Source organism: Manis javanica, chromosome 9 (genome assembly GCF_040802235.1).
Source record: "Manis javanica isolate MJ-LG chromosome 9, MJ_LKY, whole genome shotgun sequence".
Lineage (NCBI taxonomy): Eukaryota > Metazoa > Chordata > Mammalia > Pholidota > Manidae > Manis > Manis javanica.
Window position 1 is genome coordinate 67,910,590 of NC_133164.1, and position 13,858 is coordinate 67,924,447.

General features: G+C 41.0%; 1 protein-coding gene across 3 annotated transcripts in view; it reads left to right on the forward strand.

The window, feature by feature from the left end:
* RNF138 (ring finger protein 138) overlaps positions 1 to 13,858 on the forward strand; it is a 45,857-nt gene that overhangs the window by 21,340 nt on the left and 10,659 nt on the right. For 2 of the 3 annotated variants that reach the window (XM_073212723.1, XM_073212724.1), the window contains exons 2-3: positions 9,321 to 9,486; positions 10,582 to 10,697. The exons of the other annotated variant lie outside the window; for it this stretch is intronic. In XM_073212723.1, the coding sequence (XP_073068824.1) occupies positions 9,321 to 9,486; positions 10,582 to 10,697 (282 nt within the window). The remainder of the gene's footprint in view (positions 1 to 9,320; positions 9,487 to 10,581; positions 10,698 to 13,858) is intronic. 3 annotated transcript variants of the gene reach the window in all.

Here is a 13,858-nt window from a genome sequence, read left to right on the forward strand (position 1 = left end):
CGACATTAAAGCTAAACTCAAAAAGTTGGAACAGGGCCCCGCTACCCCACAGACTGAGATCCTAACAGTGGCCTTTAAAGTCTTCCGTAAGTGGGAGGAGGAGAAAGAACGCTGTAAACAAAAGGCTGATCAGGCCAATTTCCAAATGTTGGCCCAGCTGATAAAACCACAACCTGGGCGCCCCTCTACAAACAAGCCCCCCCCAGGAGCTTGTTTCAAGTGTGGAAAAGAGGGACATTGGTCAAGGGCGTGCCCCTCCCCCAGATCTCCTACCACCCCATGCCCCAGATGCCACAAAAAGGGCCACTGGGGGTCTGATTGCCCAACCACCCGAAGGGGAGGCTGGAGGAACAACCCCCATCCTATGCCCGCCGTATTGGGGCTGACAGAAGAAGATTGATGGGACCCGGGGGCTTCTCGCCCGACCATTTCCATCACCAAACAGGAGCCCAGGGTTACTTTAACAGTAGGTGGTCGCCCCATCTCCTTCCTCCTAGACACAGGAGCCACCTTCTCAGTCTTGCAAGAATACCGGGGCTTTACCATGCCTGCCATTACTCCTATAGTCAGGGTAAGAGGTAATCAGATTTTCCCATTAAACCCCCCCCCTTTATGCACAATCCAAGACAATCCCATACCTTTCTACCACTCCTTCCTAGTTATGCCCCAGTGTCCCATCCCTTTACTAAGATGAGACATCCTTTCCCTCCTCCATGTTTCCATAACTATATCCACTCCCACAGCCCCCAGTACTCCCTTTCTGATGGCCCTCATAGCCAACAACCCCCCTCTACCAAATGAAAGCTCCGGTTCTGCCCTCATACACCCTGTATATCCCCAAGTTTAGGACATTACAAGCCCCTCCGTGGCCCTATGTCCCCCTGCCTCTATCAAATTACGTGACCCCTCTCAGTATATCTGTCAGGCCTAATACCCCCTAACCACTTCAGCCCTCATAGGCCTCCAACCCATCATTCAAGCAGACCCACTCACTCCCCATTTAATACCCCCATATTAGCTGTTAAAAAAACCAACAGATCTTTCCGCCTTGTCCAAGACCTTCGCCTCATCAACATAGCCGTTGTCCCTATCCGTCCCTTAGTTCCAAATCCATACAGCCTTTTATCGCAGATCCCTGCCTCAGCATCCCACTTCTCAGTCCCAGATCTCAAAGACCCATTTTTCTATCTCTCTAAGCCCCTGCTCCCAAGATTTTTTCATCTTCACCTGGACGGACCCATACACAAGACATTCTGAACAACTCACTTGGACAGTTTTGCCACAAAGCTTCCGAAATAGTCCCCATATTTTTAGACAGGTCCTAGCTCAGTACCTCAAACAGTTTCATCATGATCCCTCCAAGTCCACCTTATTATAATACATAGACAATCTTCTACTCTGCAGTCTCTCGTGAGAACAGTCTCAACTTGACACTGCCTCCCTACTTAACCTTCTAGCATCCAGAAGTTACCGAGTATCCCCTGTCAAAGCTCAAATCTCTTTCCCTCCTGTCACTTACCTCAGATTCCTTCTATCTCAACAAAGAAAGTCCATTACCTTAGACAGAAAATAGCTCCTCTCTGACCTGCCCATTCCCAAAACCAAGACAGAAATCCTTTCCTTTCTAAGCCTGGCTAGATATTTTAGAGCGTAAATCCCCAACTTTTCCCTGCTCCCTGTTGGCAAGACCCCTATACGACCTCAGCAAGAGCCCCTCCCCTAAAAAACCATTATCCTCCTCACCCCGACACTCCTTTATTAAGCTCCGTCAAGCCCTTGTAGAAGCCCCAGCTCTCCATCTTCCTGATTTGTCGAAGCCCTTCTCATTATACATTCATGAGAGGTCCAGTCAAGCTCTAGGAGTCCTAGGCCAATATTATGGCCCATCCTTTGCCCCAGTAGCTTATCTCTCCAAGCAATTAGACCCCACAGTTCAGGGATGGGCCCCCTGCCTACGGGCATTAGCCGCTAGACAGCTCTTGCAGAAGGCAGCTCATAGACTGACATTCAGGGCGCCCCTTACCATTCTGTCCCCACATCACCTAAAAGATCTCTTAACCTACAAAAGTTTACAGACTCTCCCTCCCTCCAGACTCCTAACCTTACTGTCCTCTTTCCTCCAAAATCCTGTTCACCCCCTTTGCCATCCATACCCGAATCATGACTTTTTCCTCCTTTACTGCGCTCTCGCTTTTTTTTCCCTCATTCCTATTGTCTTCCCCACCACCCCAGCCTCCTTTGTATGGCGATTCAAAGTCAGACAGACTTACACACAGCATCAAACAAAAGTTACTGCCCTCATTGCCACACCAGACTGCCCTCTGAAAAGCTGCTCTGAGCCTTTGTACCTCCACTTTCCTCCCTCCACCGAAGTGTTCACTAGCAGCTACCCTTATTCTCCCTACCTCTGCTTCCTCTATGACCAAAAACAAGCCTATTGCAGGTGATGGCCAGACACCTACAGGGGATGTCCCTACCAGTCTTGTGCCATTCACTACATGAGTAACTTCCAGTACCCACAGTATTACTCCTCCAACCGTTTCATGAAATATCCCAACGGCTCATTCTTATCAATCCCAGATCCCTGGGACTCTTGATGGGCTGCCAGAGTCACAGCCTCAGTTTACTACGGGTGGGGGGGTCCTTGACCCCCCACGGTACCCTTCATATCTCTTGAAAGTATGTTCCCTCTCATTCCCAGATCTCTCAAGTTGCATCAGATAGCAGACATTCCGAAAAAGTCATTATCCAAACTCTTGACGGCGCCTCTTCATCTTCTTATCCCCGCCCCTCTTCCCATTTCTCCTACTCTTCATTACAGCTCATTCAGGACACCACCATCTTTCTCAACCACACCCTGAACACAGCCAGTTGTTTATTGTGCGCATCACTACAGCGCCCACTGCTAGCCGCCATGCCCCTTAATATTTCCAACTACTCCTTCCATGCAGAAAGACAACCCCTCTGCCCCCTGGCAGACATACCCCTATGGGAACCAGAATACGCAGATAATCTCACCATCCACCACTGTGTAGGCCCAACTCCACCCCCCTCCAGCGCACTTCACTGCCTCTCTATCTACACCCCTACCTCAGGCTCTAAGACTTTTACACAACCGGGATACTTCTTTTAGTGTAATGGCAGTCCTTTGAACTCACTGCCTCTCAGCTCCGATACACCCTGCATTCTCGTCACCCTAATCCCACCGTTTACACTTTACAGCATGGCAGAATTCCTTGAGCTCCAACCTCCCTTGCCCTCGTGCACGAAAAGAGCTGCTTTCCTTCCCATCATAGTCGGTATCTCTTAGATCACCTCAGCCATTGGAGCAGGGTTTTTGGGAGAAGCCTTGGGTCACTCTCTATGGGCAGTTAGAGATCTCAACGCCAAACTTGAGGGATCCCTGACATCCACTGCCGATTCCCTAGCCTCTCTCCAAAGACAGGTCACTTTGCTAGCTAAAATCACCCTTCAAAACCGGCGGGCCCTAGATCTGCTTACAGCCGAGAAGGGCGGCACCTGCGTCTTCCTCCTGGAAGAGTGCTGCTGTTACATCAACGAATCCGGCATTGTAGAAACTGACATTACCAAACTCACTGACCTTGCCTCCAGTCTCCACTCTGCTTGTAGAAACTGACATTACCAAACTCACTGACCTTGCCTCTAGTCTCCACTCTGCTTCCAATTCCAACCCATTCTCGTCAATACTAACAAACCCCCTCCTCACCTAGCTCTGGCCCATTGCAGGCCCCATAATAATCATTCTTCTTGCCTGTCTCTTCTTACCCTGTATAATAAAGTTCATCAAATCCCAAGTCAGAAAAATCAAGCTTTCAACCAGTTTTTACTCAGGAACTACCAGCTTCTGGCCACAGAAGATCCCTCACCCTCACGTGACCTCCTCACCACATGCTGAGGTGGACCCCTCTCTCCTCTGGAAACTGTTCCTGGAAACAATGGCCGCAGACGCCTAGCTCCTGACACCCATATCCTCTTAGCACCATTAGAATCAACAGGTCCTCGACCTATAGTTACAAAGAACCTTCATTAATTTCCAACCTGAAGAAGTCCACATCTACTCATCCTTACTGTGGGGAATCCTATCAACCCTTTCCTCCCAATCCTCAAACCCTCACTCCCTTCTATGCCCCTGTTCAGCAAGAAGCAGTCAGAGAGAAAGCAACGTCCACAAACCCATAGAGGAGAAAGGGGGGAATGAAGGGTCCCCACCAGTAAGATGGCAAACTTCCGGCTTCTCTTCGGGGTCCTCAGTTCCCGCCGGCGCCACCTGAAGCCCAATCACCTCTCGCCCCCCTCCCAATCCCAGCACCTAGCCAACAGCCAACAGCCCCGTAGAAGTGACACCTCAATCAATTCATGCCCCTTCCTATATAACCCAGCACCTTTCCCTAATAAAGCGGAACTCTCCGGTGAATTGCTGCTATGTGTCGCTCCTTTCCTTTCAGGTGGTAACATATTATGCAATTTTAGTAATTAGAATAGTACGGTGTTGATTCAGCAGTAGATAAATAATCAGTAGAACATACTAGAAAGCCCAGCAACGGTCCTGCACATGTATTAGAAATTTTATTTTTGACAGGTATGTCATGGCAAGTACATAGGGAAAAGATAGCTTATTCACTACAGTAATACTCGGTAATGGCTTTGCATATGGAAGCTTTACTGTATACTATACAAAAAAATATTTTTCAATAGTATTGAAAAAAAATTCAAGTAAATTCGAAGCTCACATTGCCTTTATGAAGCAATTCATGAATCTGGCAGCATCCCCTCTAGCAAGATGCTGCAAGGAGTTGCAGAAAGTTTATGGTTTTTATAGACGGGTGGGGAAAGTGATTAACAAAAGAAAGGGATTGTTTCAGGCAAGATCACTTTCTCTTAGGGGGAAGAGCAAGGGGTTTTATAATGCAGATTACCTCGTCTTCTTTTAGGTAAAATGGAGAAGACTCATGTGAGATCATCTTATGCATGATGCTGACCTGAAAATTCTTGACAGACTACATTCTGGGAGAGGTTGGAACTGTAATAAGATTTCGATGTTAAGCCCTGGTTTGGTGACTTGGTGCAGCATTAGTGACACCATATTGAGCTGTGTCTTTATTTTTAATAGACTAAAAACTTAAATGTAATGAGCAAAACTTGTTTTAGAAGGGTGCAGAGGAATATCCGACCTTGAATTTCTAAGACTACAAAAACACCTACAGTCGTCTTAGGAAAAGGTAATAAATTTAGACTACATTAAAAATAAAATTTTCCATTTCAGAAGACCACTAACAAGGTTAAAGATGAGTGACAGATTGAACAGTGGTACTTTCTGTTGTTCTACAACAGATTATACCAGAACAGAGCTCACTAAAACTCAGCTGAATAGGACCAGTCACTGAACTACACACTTCTCACAAAATGCCCAGCCTGGCTTCCTGGCTCAGTTTGGTCATGAGCGCTCTCGGAATAGATATTGTGTGGTTCTCGTTTCTTATTTCCATACTTCCCAAGCCTCAGCCATCCCTTATAATACCCTCACCCCTTTAAAATAAATCTTAGGGTAAAGTGTTCATTTGGGACTTTCAGGGTCTTTGTAAATGTTAGTATTTTTATTAGGTTTACTTAGCTCTCTGTTAGTGTCTGTGATGGGGTTGCTCAGTAGTCTACCCCAATCATTTTCCCACAAGCCCCGTAAGTTTTAGTGTGCAGGTTTCCAGGGCACAGAGTTTTCCAGTGTTAATTGCATTTTACTAGAAATGCCTAAAGTATATAAAGCAAGTAATTTATTATCTAGAAGATGAACTTCTAGGTTTTAAGCCATTTTCTCTCAGAACATCGAGCACATCATTCTCCTGTTTGGTCGTCTGTCTTTTACTGCTGATGAGTTTGATACTAATCTGATTCTCTTTCCTTAGTAAGTAATCTGTTTTTTTTTCTCCCTTTCTGGAAGCCAATAGAAGTTGGGAGAAAAAAACATTATTTAAAAATTTCAGTGATCTGTCTGGGTGTGGTTCTTTTAAAATTCACTGTACCAGGAATTCAGTTGTGTCTCATTCTGCAGACATATTTTAGCTCTGGAAGTTTTCTAGCAATTTTCTGTTTTTAAGCCCAGTTGGAAAATAAATTGTGACCGGGTTATTACCCTTGTTTTTATTCTATTTTAAAAACATTTTAATTTAAGTATAATATACATAACAGAAAGTACCCTGACATAAATGTCCAGCTCAATGAATTTTTCCCAAACTGAGGACACCTGTGTATTCGGCACCCATATCAAGCAACAGAACATTACCAGCACTCTTGAAACTCCTAATACTTGGCTCTCTAAGGAGTGCATCCCAGCCTCTTCCAGGATACCACTCTTCTGACTTGAGCAATATAGTTTTACCTGCTCTTTGTACTTTAAATAGAATCATGCAGTTTTATGCTCTTTGCATCTGGCTTCTTTAGCCCAAGATTATGTTAATCCAATTTCATTCTCATTACAGCATACTGTAATTTCATTTTGTGTATATGCCACAATGTATTTAGTTACTCTATTCATGAACATTGGCATGGCTTTTGGCTATTATTGCTAGTGTGGCTGTGAACTCTTTAGGAAATTTCTGATCATATGTGCAATTCTGTTGGGTATGTACTTTGGGGTGGAAAGAGTGGGCTACAGTAGATACTGCCACATCGTTCTCCAAATGGTTGTATTAATTTTCCAGATGGCTGTGTTTGTTTCACTCCCATAGCATTGCACATGAATTCAATACATGTGCAATACATGTTGCCTACATCCTCACCAGCACTTGGTATTTTTCACCTTTTTCATGTAAGTCCTGGTGGATATGTAGTGTTACCTCATTTTACTATCTTAGTGAAATAATAAATGTGCTTTGAAATTTTGCTTTATTTTATCCACTTTTGTGTGTGCATCTTGGCTGTTTCAGTCTTTGAATGTTCTATGTTTATTTTTGACTGTTAAATTAGCAAGCATATTGACTAACTTACCAACTAACATTTACTGTTCTGCTTCATTTCTTTCACTCAAGCTCCGTATTTTCATGCATGGTTATCTCTTTGTGAGGAATTTTGCTGGTATGAACATTGTTAACAGTTTCACTTCCTTATTTAAAGAGGAAAGTAGCTTAATAGTTTGGTGACAGTGTTGTCTTCATAACTTTAGTTATTTCTTTTGGGTAGCTTATTAGACTTGGCTTTTGTAACGTTTTTAAGTCTTGCTTCTTCTGTTTCTCTGATGCTTCTTCTCTGAACGCTCCTTTAAATGTTTATATTTCTCTTGATTGTTTCTTTAGTGCACTTCTGACCTTGTCTGCTCTCTGTATTTACCCCCTTGTTTCCAGATCCAGTTGTTCACTGTGTGTCACAACTTGAGGCTTTTGTGGCTACTTTGAATGTGCACTCATCATTCCTCTGTCATACCAACTCTTCCAACAGTTTCTACTCAGTTAATACGGTCACTTTCTACTCAGTCTTCTTTGCCAGTATTTTTGCTTGGTGAGTGTAGTCTGTCACCTTTTACTCAGTCTTCTAAGTTAGAACTGCCTAGCTTTCTTGTACCCCCACCAGTAATTGTCAACAATTCTGTTGGCTGTATTTTTTAACATAGGAAGCTCCCATCATGGTCACAAATGCTGAGCACTGTGTCTCTCAGGAAGGGATCCTCTGTCCCTCTCTCCTCCCTCTAGGGCAGATCTTATCATGGTCTAGACCTTTCCAGTTAGTCTTGTTTCCTTGCTTTTTTTCTGACTCCTCTCTTCTTTTTTCTCTTGTACAGCCCCTTGATTAAAGAATGCAAACACTGACCAAAACAAATAATTTCAATTAAAGTGTATTATTTAAAGGTTTCAAAGTATAGACAATTAAACTTTCAGTTTTTAATTTAAACCAACTTAGAAATGACAGTTTTTGTAACTTTGTAGTATGCATACTTTGAAGTTATTAAAGGTCGAAATGGTACTCAGACTTTTGAGACACCCTCTCTGGAAGGATTTTAAAAAGTACTGATGCAAATTGCTATCCAGAAACTTAAAGCACATTCTCATATCTTCTCTAATACTGGTTATAATTAGTATTTTTAAAACTAATTTTTAGTGTGACAACTGAAAAATGGTATCTCAGTCTTGTTTACTTTGCATTTTTTTGACTGTAGGTTATGATGAATATTTCTAATGTTGTAATTTATGCTTTTTATTGGTAATCACTTCTAATGCTCCTTTATTGATATTAGCTTCTATTTATGGAGCACTTGACTATTTAAAATATTGATGAGCATTTTACTGCATCACCTATTTTAATCCTCTGAACAACCCCGTCAAGTATACTTTTATCATTTTGTGAATGAAGAAACTGATTTTAGAGGGAAAAGTGAGTTGTCCAGTGCTACATAGTGAGGAAACTCAGATTCTGTGATCCGGTGTGACACTACTACCTCTCAACTTTGATTAGTATAGATGACGAAGATTGGTTTATTTATATTTATAGGGGATTACATTAAGTGTTTACTTACTCTGGGTCCCACATACAGATGACTGTGATTTATCTGTTTCTTCCAAAAGCAAAATGATCAAGTTTGATATTTCATTGGGCTGGGGAAGAAGAAAAAAATTTTTAGTGAGTTTGGTTATAATTAGAATGATGGTTAAAAATGTTGACAACTGGAAGGTTCTTAAATATTCCTCAAATTATGTTCCATTGCACACTACTGTGGGAAATGTTCATATTTCCAGACCACTTACATTTTGGCAACACTTAGTTTTCCTTAGCAGAGAAACCTTATCAACTTTGCTTATTCTAGAATTTCCCAAGTCAGTTTTTATGCTGTTCTGTGATCTATTCATACCTTCTGGGACAGCATTGTGAAAAATCAATCAGTTTGCGACAAAAGCTCATGTGGACCAGTCTCTCTTTTTATAAGGGGATGAAATGCAAATCCAGTGTGGTTAAGTGTGTTGGCTAAGGTCACACAGCTACTATGAGGCGCAGACAGGATGATACCCAGGCATTCCTTTGTACCGTGCTTCCTTTGATAATGTTATGTAATGCTAATGTTTATTTTTCATATACTGTGTTAAAAGTTGTAATGCATGCTTGAATGTAATTTCTTTTATATTCCCATCTGGCCCAGTTATTATTTGTATACTCTGAGAAAGATGTACATAGTTTTTAAAAGTCTGAGATTCATGTACCTGCGAACAGCCTAACTCATTTTGCATGAACACCTATGCATAACTGCTTGTTTGTGTTTAATCATAGAAATGAAAAGAATGCTTTTTCTGTGGTTAACATGTCACATATGTTTGGTTTAGTTTCTGTAGAAAATGTTTCCTGACTGCAATGAGAGAAAGCGGAATACATTGTCCCCTTTGTCGTGGAAATGTGACTAGAAGAGAGAGAGCGTGTCCTGAACGGGCCTTAGACCTTGAGAATGTCATGAGGAAGTTTTCTGGGCGCTGCAGGTGCTGTGCAAAACAGGTACAGCAAGAGAGAGCCGTTACTTCGGGTGGGAATTGGGTAGAAATGGCCAACGAAGCTTGTGACTCTAGAGTTTAGTAGATTATAAATTTATGGAGAGCAAAGACTGAAAGGTTAAATCTTTAAATTTGGCATAATTTCTAGTGTGATATTTTTCTCACAGTAATTGCTCATTGACCACCTACTAACAAACAAACTGGCATTTAAGTCATTTGAACCCTGCTCTGCTACCAATTGAACCCGTGCATAGTTTTTCTGATGGTAGCATCTTTATTGCATTTTTGCACATAGAAATGTGCCAAATGGATTTATGTAGTGAAGGAACTCTAGCAACCCTCTTTGCGTGTGTTTATTTAAGAAATCACAGAATACTTGGCAGAGGACTGCTTAATTGTTAAGGAACAGGTGGGAAAATCAGATATTGGCAAATAACTGGCATTAATTCCCCCATCTGGATTTTATTCCATCATTTGGAGAGTGAGTGAAATGGTGAGGGGTGGTTAGGATTTGAGTATATCCATGTGTTTGTGGATTTATTGCAGTCAGTTTTTCAAACAGTTAATAAAATCAGTGAGCAAAACCACTTGCTGCTTCATGATTCACACAAGTCAGATCTGCTTTTCCATCTCTTTGAGGGAGATGTTAACTGACAGGGCAATGAAGTGAAGCTGGAAAAACACATGAGTGATTCTGGCTCTCCTCCTCATTGAGAAACTGGAAAAGGCTCTAGAGTTAACCTGGAGCTCATCCTCTTCAAGTGCTTTCTGACTGCCAGGTGGCAGCAGTTAAAAATAAAATTCTCGATACTGTGAGGCAACCTCGTAGTAGTACTTTTAATCTTATGTTTTCTGTTACTATTGTTTCAAATATAAAATCATTTGTTAGTATTTTTTTTGCAGTGAATTTACATCTGTAATGGACAGAAATTTATTATTTTTACTTCTTAAAAATTTAATCATTTACTTGAAAAGCTCTTGTTTATTTAAATGGAGTATTTACTATTTCTCTTTTTTCCCCCCTGTTGACAATATCTCAAGTCTTTTGACTTCTATTTTAAGTTAAAAGTCACATTACATTTTAATCAATAACTTACAGATTAAATTCTATCGCATGAGACATCATTACAAATCTTGTAAGAAGTATCAAGATGAATATGGTGTTTCCTCTATCATTCCAAACTTTCAGATCTCTCAAGATTCCATAGGGAACAGGTAAGCAGTATTTATTCCTTTTTTTGACCCTGGCCCTGCCCCACTTCCCCAACAATATTTATTCTTAAAAAGAGAAGTTTTATAGTTGAAATTGTTAGAGAACTATATGATAAGGTGTGTTTTGGTGTGTGTGTGTTTAATGTAAATTGCCTAGTATCAGAACTATTTCATTTGTCTTCAAAAGATTAATCATTTAAGATTGCTTCTGGGAGAGCAACTTTATGATATATTTAAGCTTATGTTAGTTAAAAATTATTCTAAGAAAATCTACATTTAAAAAAATAAAAAGTAGACTTGAGAATCGAAGGCTATTTTCTTTTGCAACTTAAATTATTTGAAAACTCAAGAAAATTCCAACTATTTGCAAACTAGAATCTCTTTTTGCTAAGAGTTGTTTGGATTTTTATTCTCATAGGATGTCACATAATGTAAAAGTTAGAAGTGGTACTACAAATTCTTAGTTCTATTTCAGTCTCAATTTTTTTAAAACTACGTTTTGGCTTGACTTATATCTTACTATCTCTGATTTATGTATATTAAACATTTTTATGAAATGTATTTTATACAGAATGGTCAAAATACACATGTGTTGTCCTAAAAATAGTGACTAAAAAAATACCCAGTTACCCACTAATGCAGTTTGAAAAATAGAACATTCATCAGGACCACCTTAGAGCCTCTCTAAGAGCCGTGCCCTTTGAACCCCAGAGGAAGCGCTGCCCTCTCCTGGGCTGCTCATACCTTGAGTTCCCTGGGCGCGAGCACTGTGCTGTCCCGGCGCAGAGGAGTGTGTGACTCGCAGGCCCGGGGGCCAGCGCACAGGCATGGGGACGCGTGCACGCAGGGTGTTCCACAGCATCTGAGATGGTCCTCCTGGCAAGTTGTTGGTGTTTGGTAACCTAACACTCTGAAGCATTCGGACTGCCCTTGGGCGTCTCTGCTCCCAGTTGAAGCTGTCCTGTAAAGGTCTTTCCTAACTTGCTGATTGCCTAGGCTGCAAAACTGTTTTAGGTTCTCATGCTGCTTGACTTAGTGTCATCGAGTGAATGGGTCACTCCTGTTACGTGATTTAAAAATACAAAATCGCCTTAGGTTTCTTCATCCCTTGTGCTTTATTATGGGAATCACTCAACCCTTTGTTATTAACCCAATGGCTTGTTCCTAAGTACAGGGATGGTGTATGTCTTACTCCACATTGTATCCCAGCTCTTAGCGAAGTTCTTAGTTTATCTGATATGCAAGTACCCCCTGTTAAATGACCGAAGTTTCTTCGCAGAAGACCTGCCTTCTTCCCTCTTATTCCTCACATCCACTTTGATTCCTAATGGCAAGATTCCTTCCCCGAGCTTTTCTCTGGTCCCTCTTGTCACTTCCCTTGCTCACGCCCTCATCATTTCCCACTTGAACTGTTGTAGTGGGCTTTTAGTTGGTGGTCTTGCTCTCATCTGCCCTATGTACTATTGCCAGAATGGTATTTCTGAAGCACCATTTTGATCTCTTTCTCCCTGTCCTTGTACTTTCATCCCTGTACTTTGTCAATGACTTAACATGGACCCATAGCAGGGCTTCCCACCCTGGGTTCAGTGAGCCAGTAGGGGCTCTGTGCACTACATAAACTGCCAAAATTGTGTGTATGTGTATTTTTCTGGAGAGAGAATGCCAAGTGTTTCTCAAAGGGTTCCATTATCTAAAATACAAGAACTGGTATGTAAGACAAAATTCTTTATTCTAAAGCCCTTTCTGATCTGGCACTTGCCTCTCCTTGTAGCCCTTCTACTTCTTGGCTACCCATCAGTGTGTGATGCCTGAGCCATGTTGAATTATTTGTCCCTTAGTCTTGCTGTGCTGGAAGCAGCGTAACATGGTTATAAGTGAAGGTTTGGAGAGAGACCCCTGTGGGTTTGACTTGGGTGTCCCATGGCTGTTTGTGTTACCTTTGGACGGATGTCTGTTCTATTGAGTTTCAGGGGTTTCTTTTATATTTGGAGATCGTCCCTTTGTCAGACATGTGCTTTGCAGTGTTCTCTTCCATTCCACATGTTGCCTTTTCATTCTGGTGATTGTTTCCTTTGCTGGGCAGAAACCTTTTCATCTGATGTCCTGCTTGTCTGTTTGCTTTTGTTGCCTGATTGCAAATATTTCTTTGGCTAGTCTTGTTATGGTGTCTTTTGATGTACAAAAGTATTATATGTTATGTTTTCGTGTGGGTGTGTATATATAGATATATAAATAATTATTTTCTTTATGGTTTTTATTTTTTGTGTCATATTTGAGAAATCCTTTCCCACATCAAAGCTATAAAAGATATTTTTTTCTTTAGCAGTTTAAAAGTTGTGGTTTTCACATTCATTTTGGGTATGTAAATGTGAGGTAGAAATTTTTCCCCGTGTGATTAACCGCTTGCTCCAGTACCATTTGTTAATAAGTCCATTCTTCCCCCTGATTTATGACACTTTGGTCCCGTACCTCTCTGTTATTCTGCTCTGCGGGTGTGTTTGCTTATTCCTCTGGTGTCATTCTATCCTAACTCCTGCAGCTCTTAACAGTAAGCCTCAATATTGGGTAGGGCCAGTGCCCCCATGTTTTATGTACAAAATTGTCTCTGCTATTCTTGGCCCTTTGCTGTTGCATATGAATTTTGGTATCAGACTTTTGGAGTTTCCCAACAGTCCCTGTAAAGAGTTTGATCAGAAGCACGACAGAGGTTGGATTTATTGAAATCATAGATTTGTTTGCAGAGATCCTGGAATTTTCCCACCTAGAAATAAAGCCTAGCTCTCCCATTTTTAAAGAATGTGATGAAGAAGTCCATTTAGGACACATGTAAATAGGTTTTTTTTTGTAGGTATCTTTTCCTATTAAAACCTTAGTAGTTTTTGTTACTAAATAAGTAGATCTTTTTTCCTGTTTCATAATCTGTTACTAGTGAATAGAAATATTATGGATTTTTATGTTAATGTATTTAGCAACATTGCTGATTTATTCTAATAATTGTAAATAATTTACTGGTAGATTCTTTTAGATGTATTTATTAAATAGAGAAAATGATTTTTTAATACAGTTTTGTCTCTGATTCATTTCATACTTTTGCATGAACTAAGTTACTATACAATATTAAATAGCAGGTACCTTTTTCTTGATTTTAGTAATGGATCAAAATT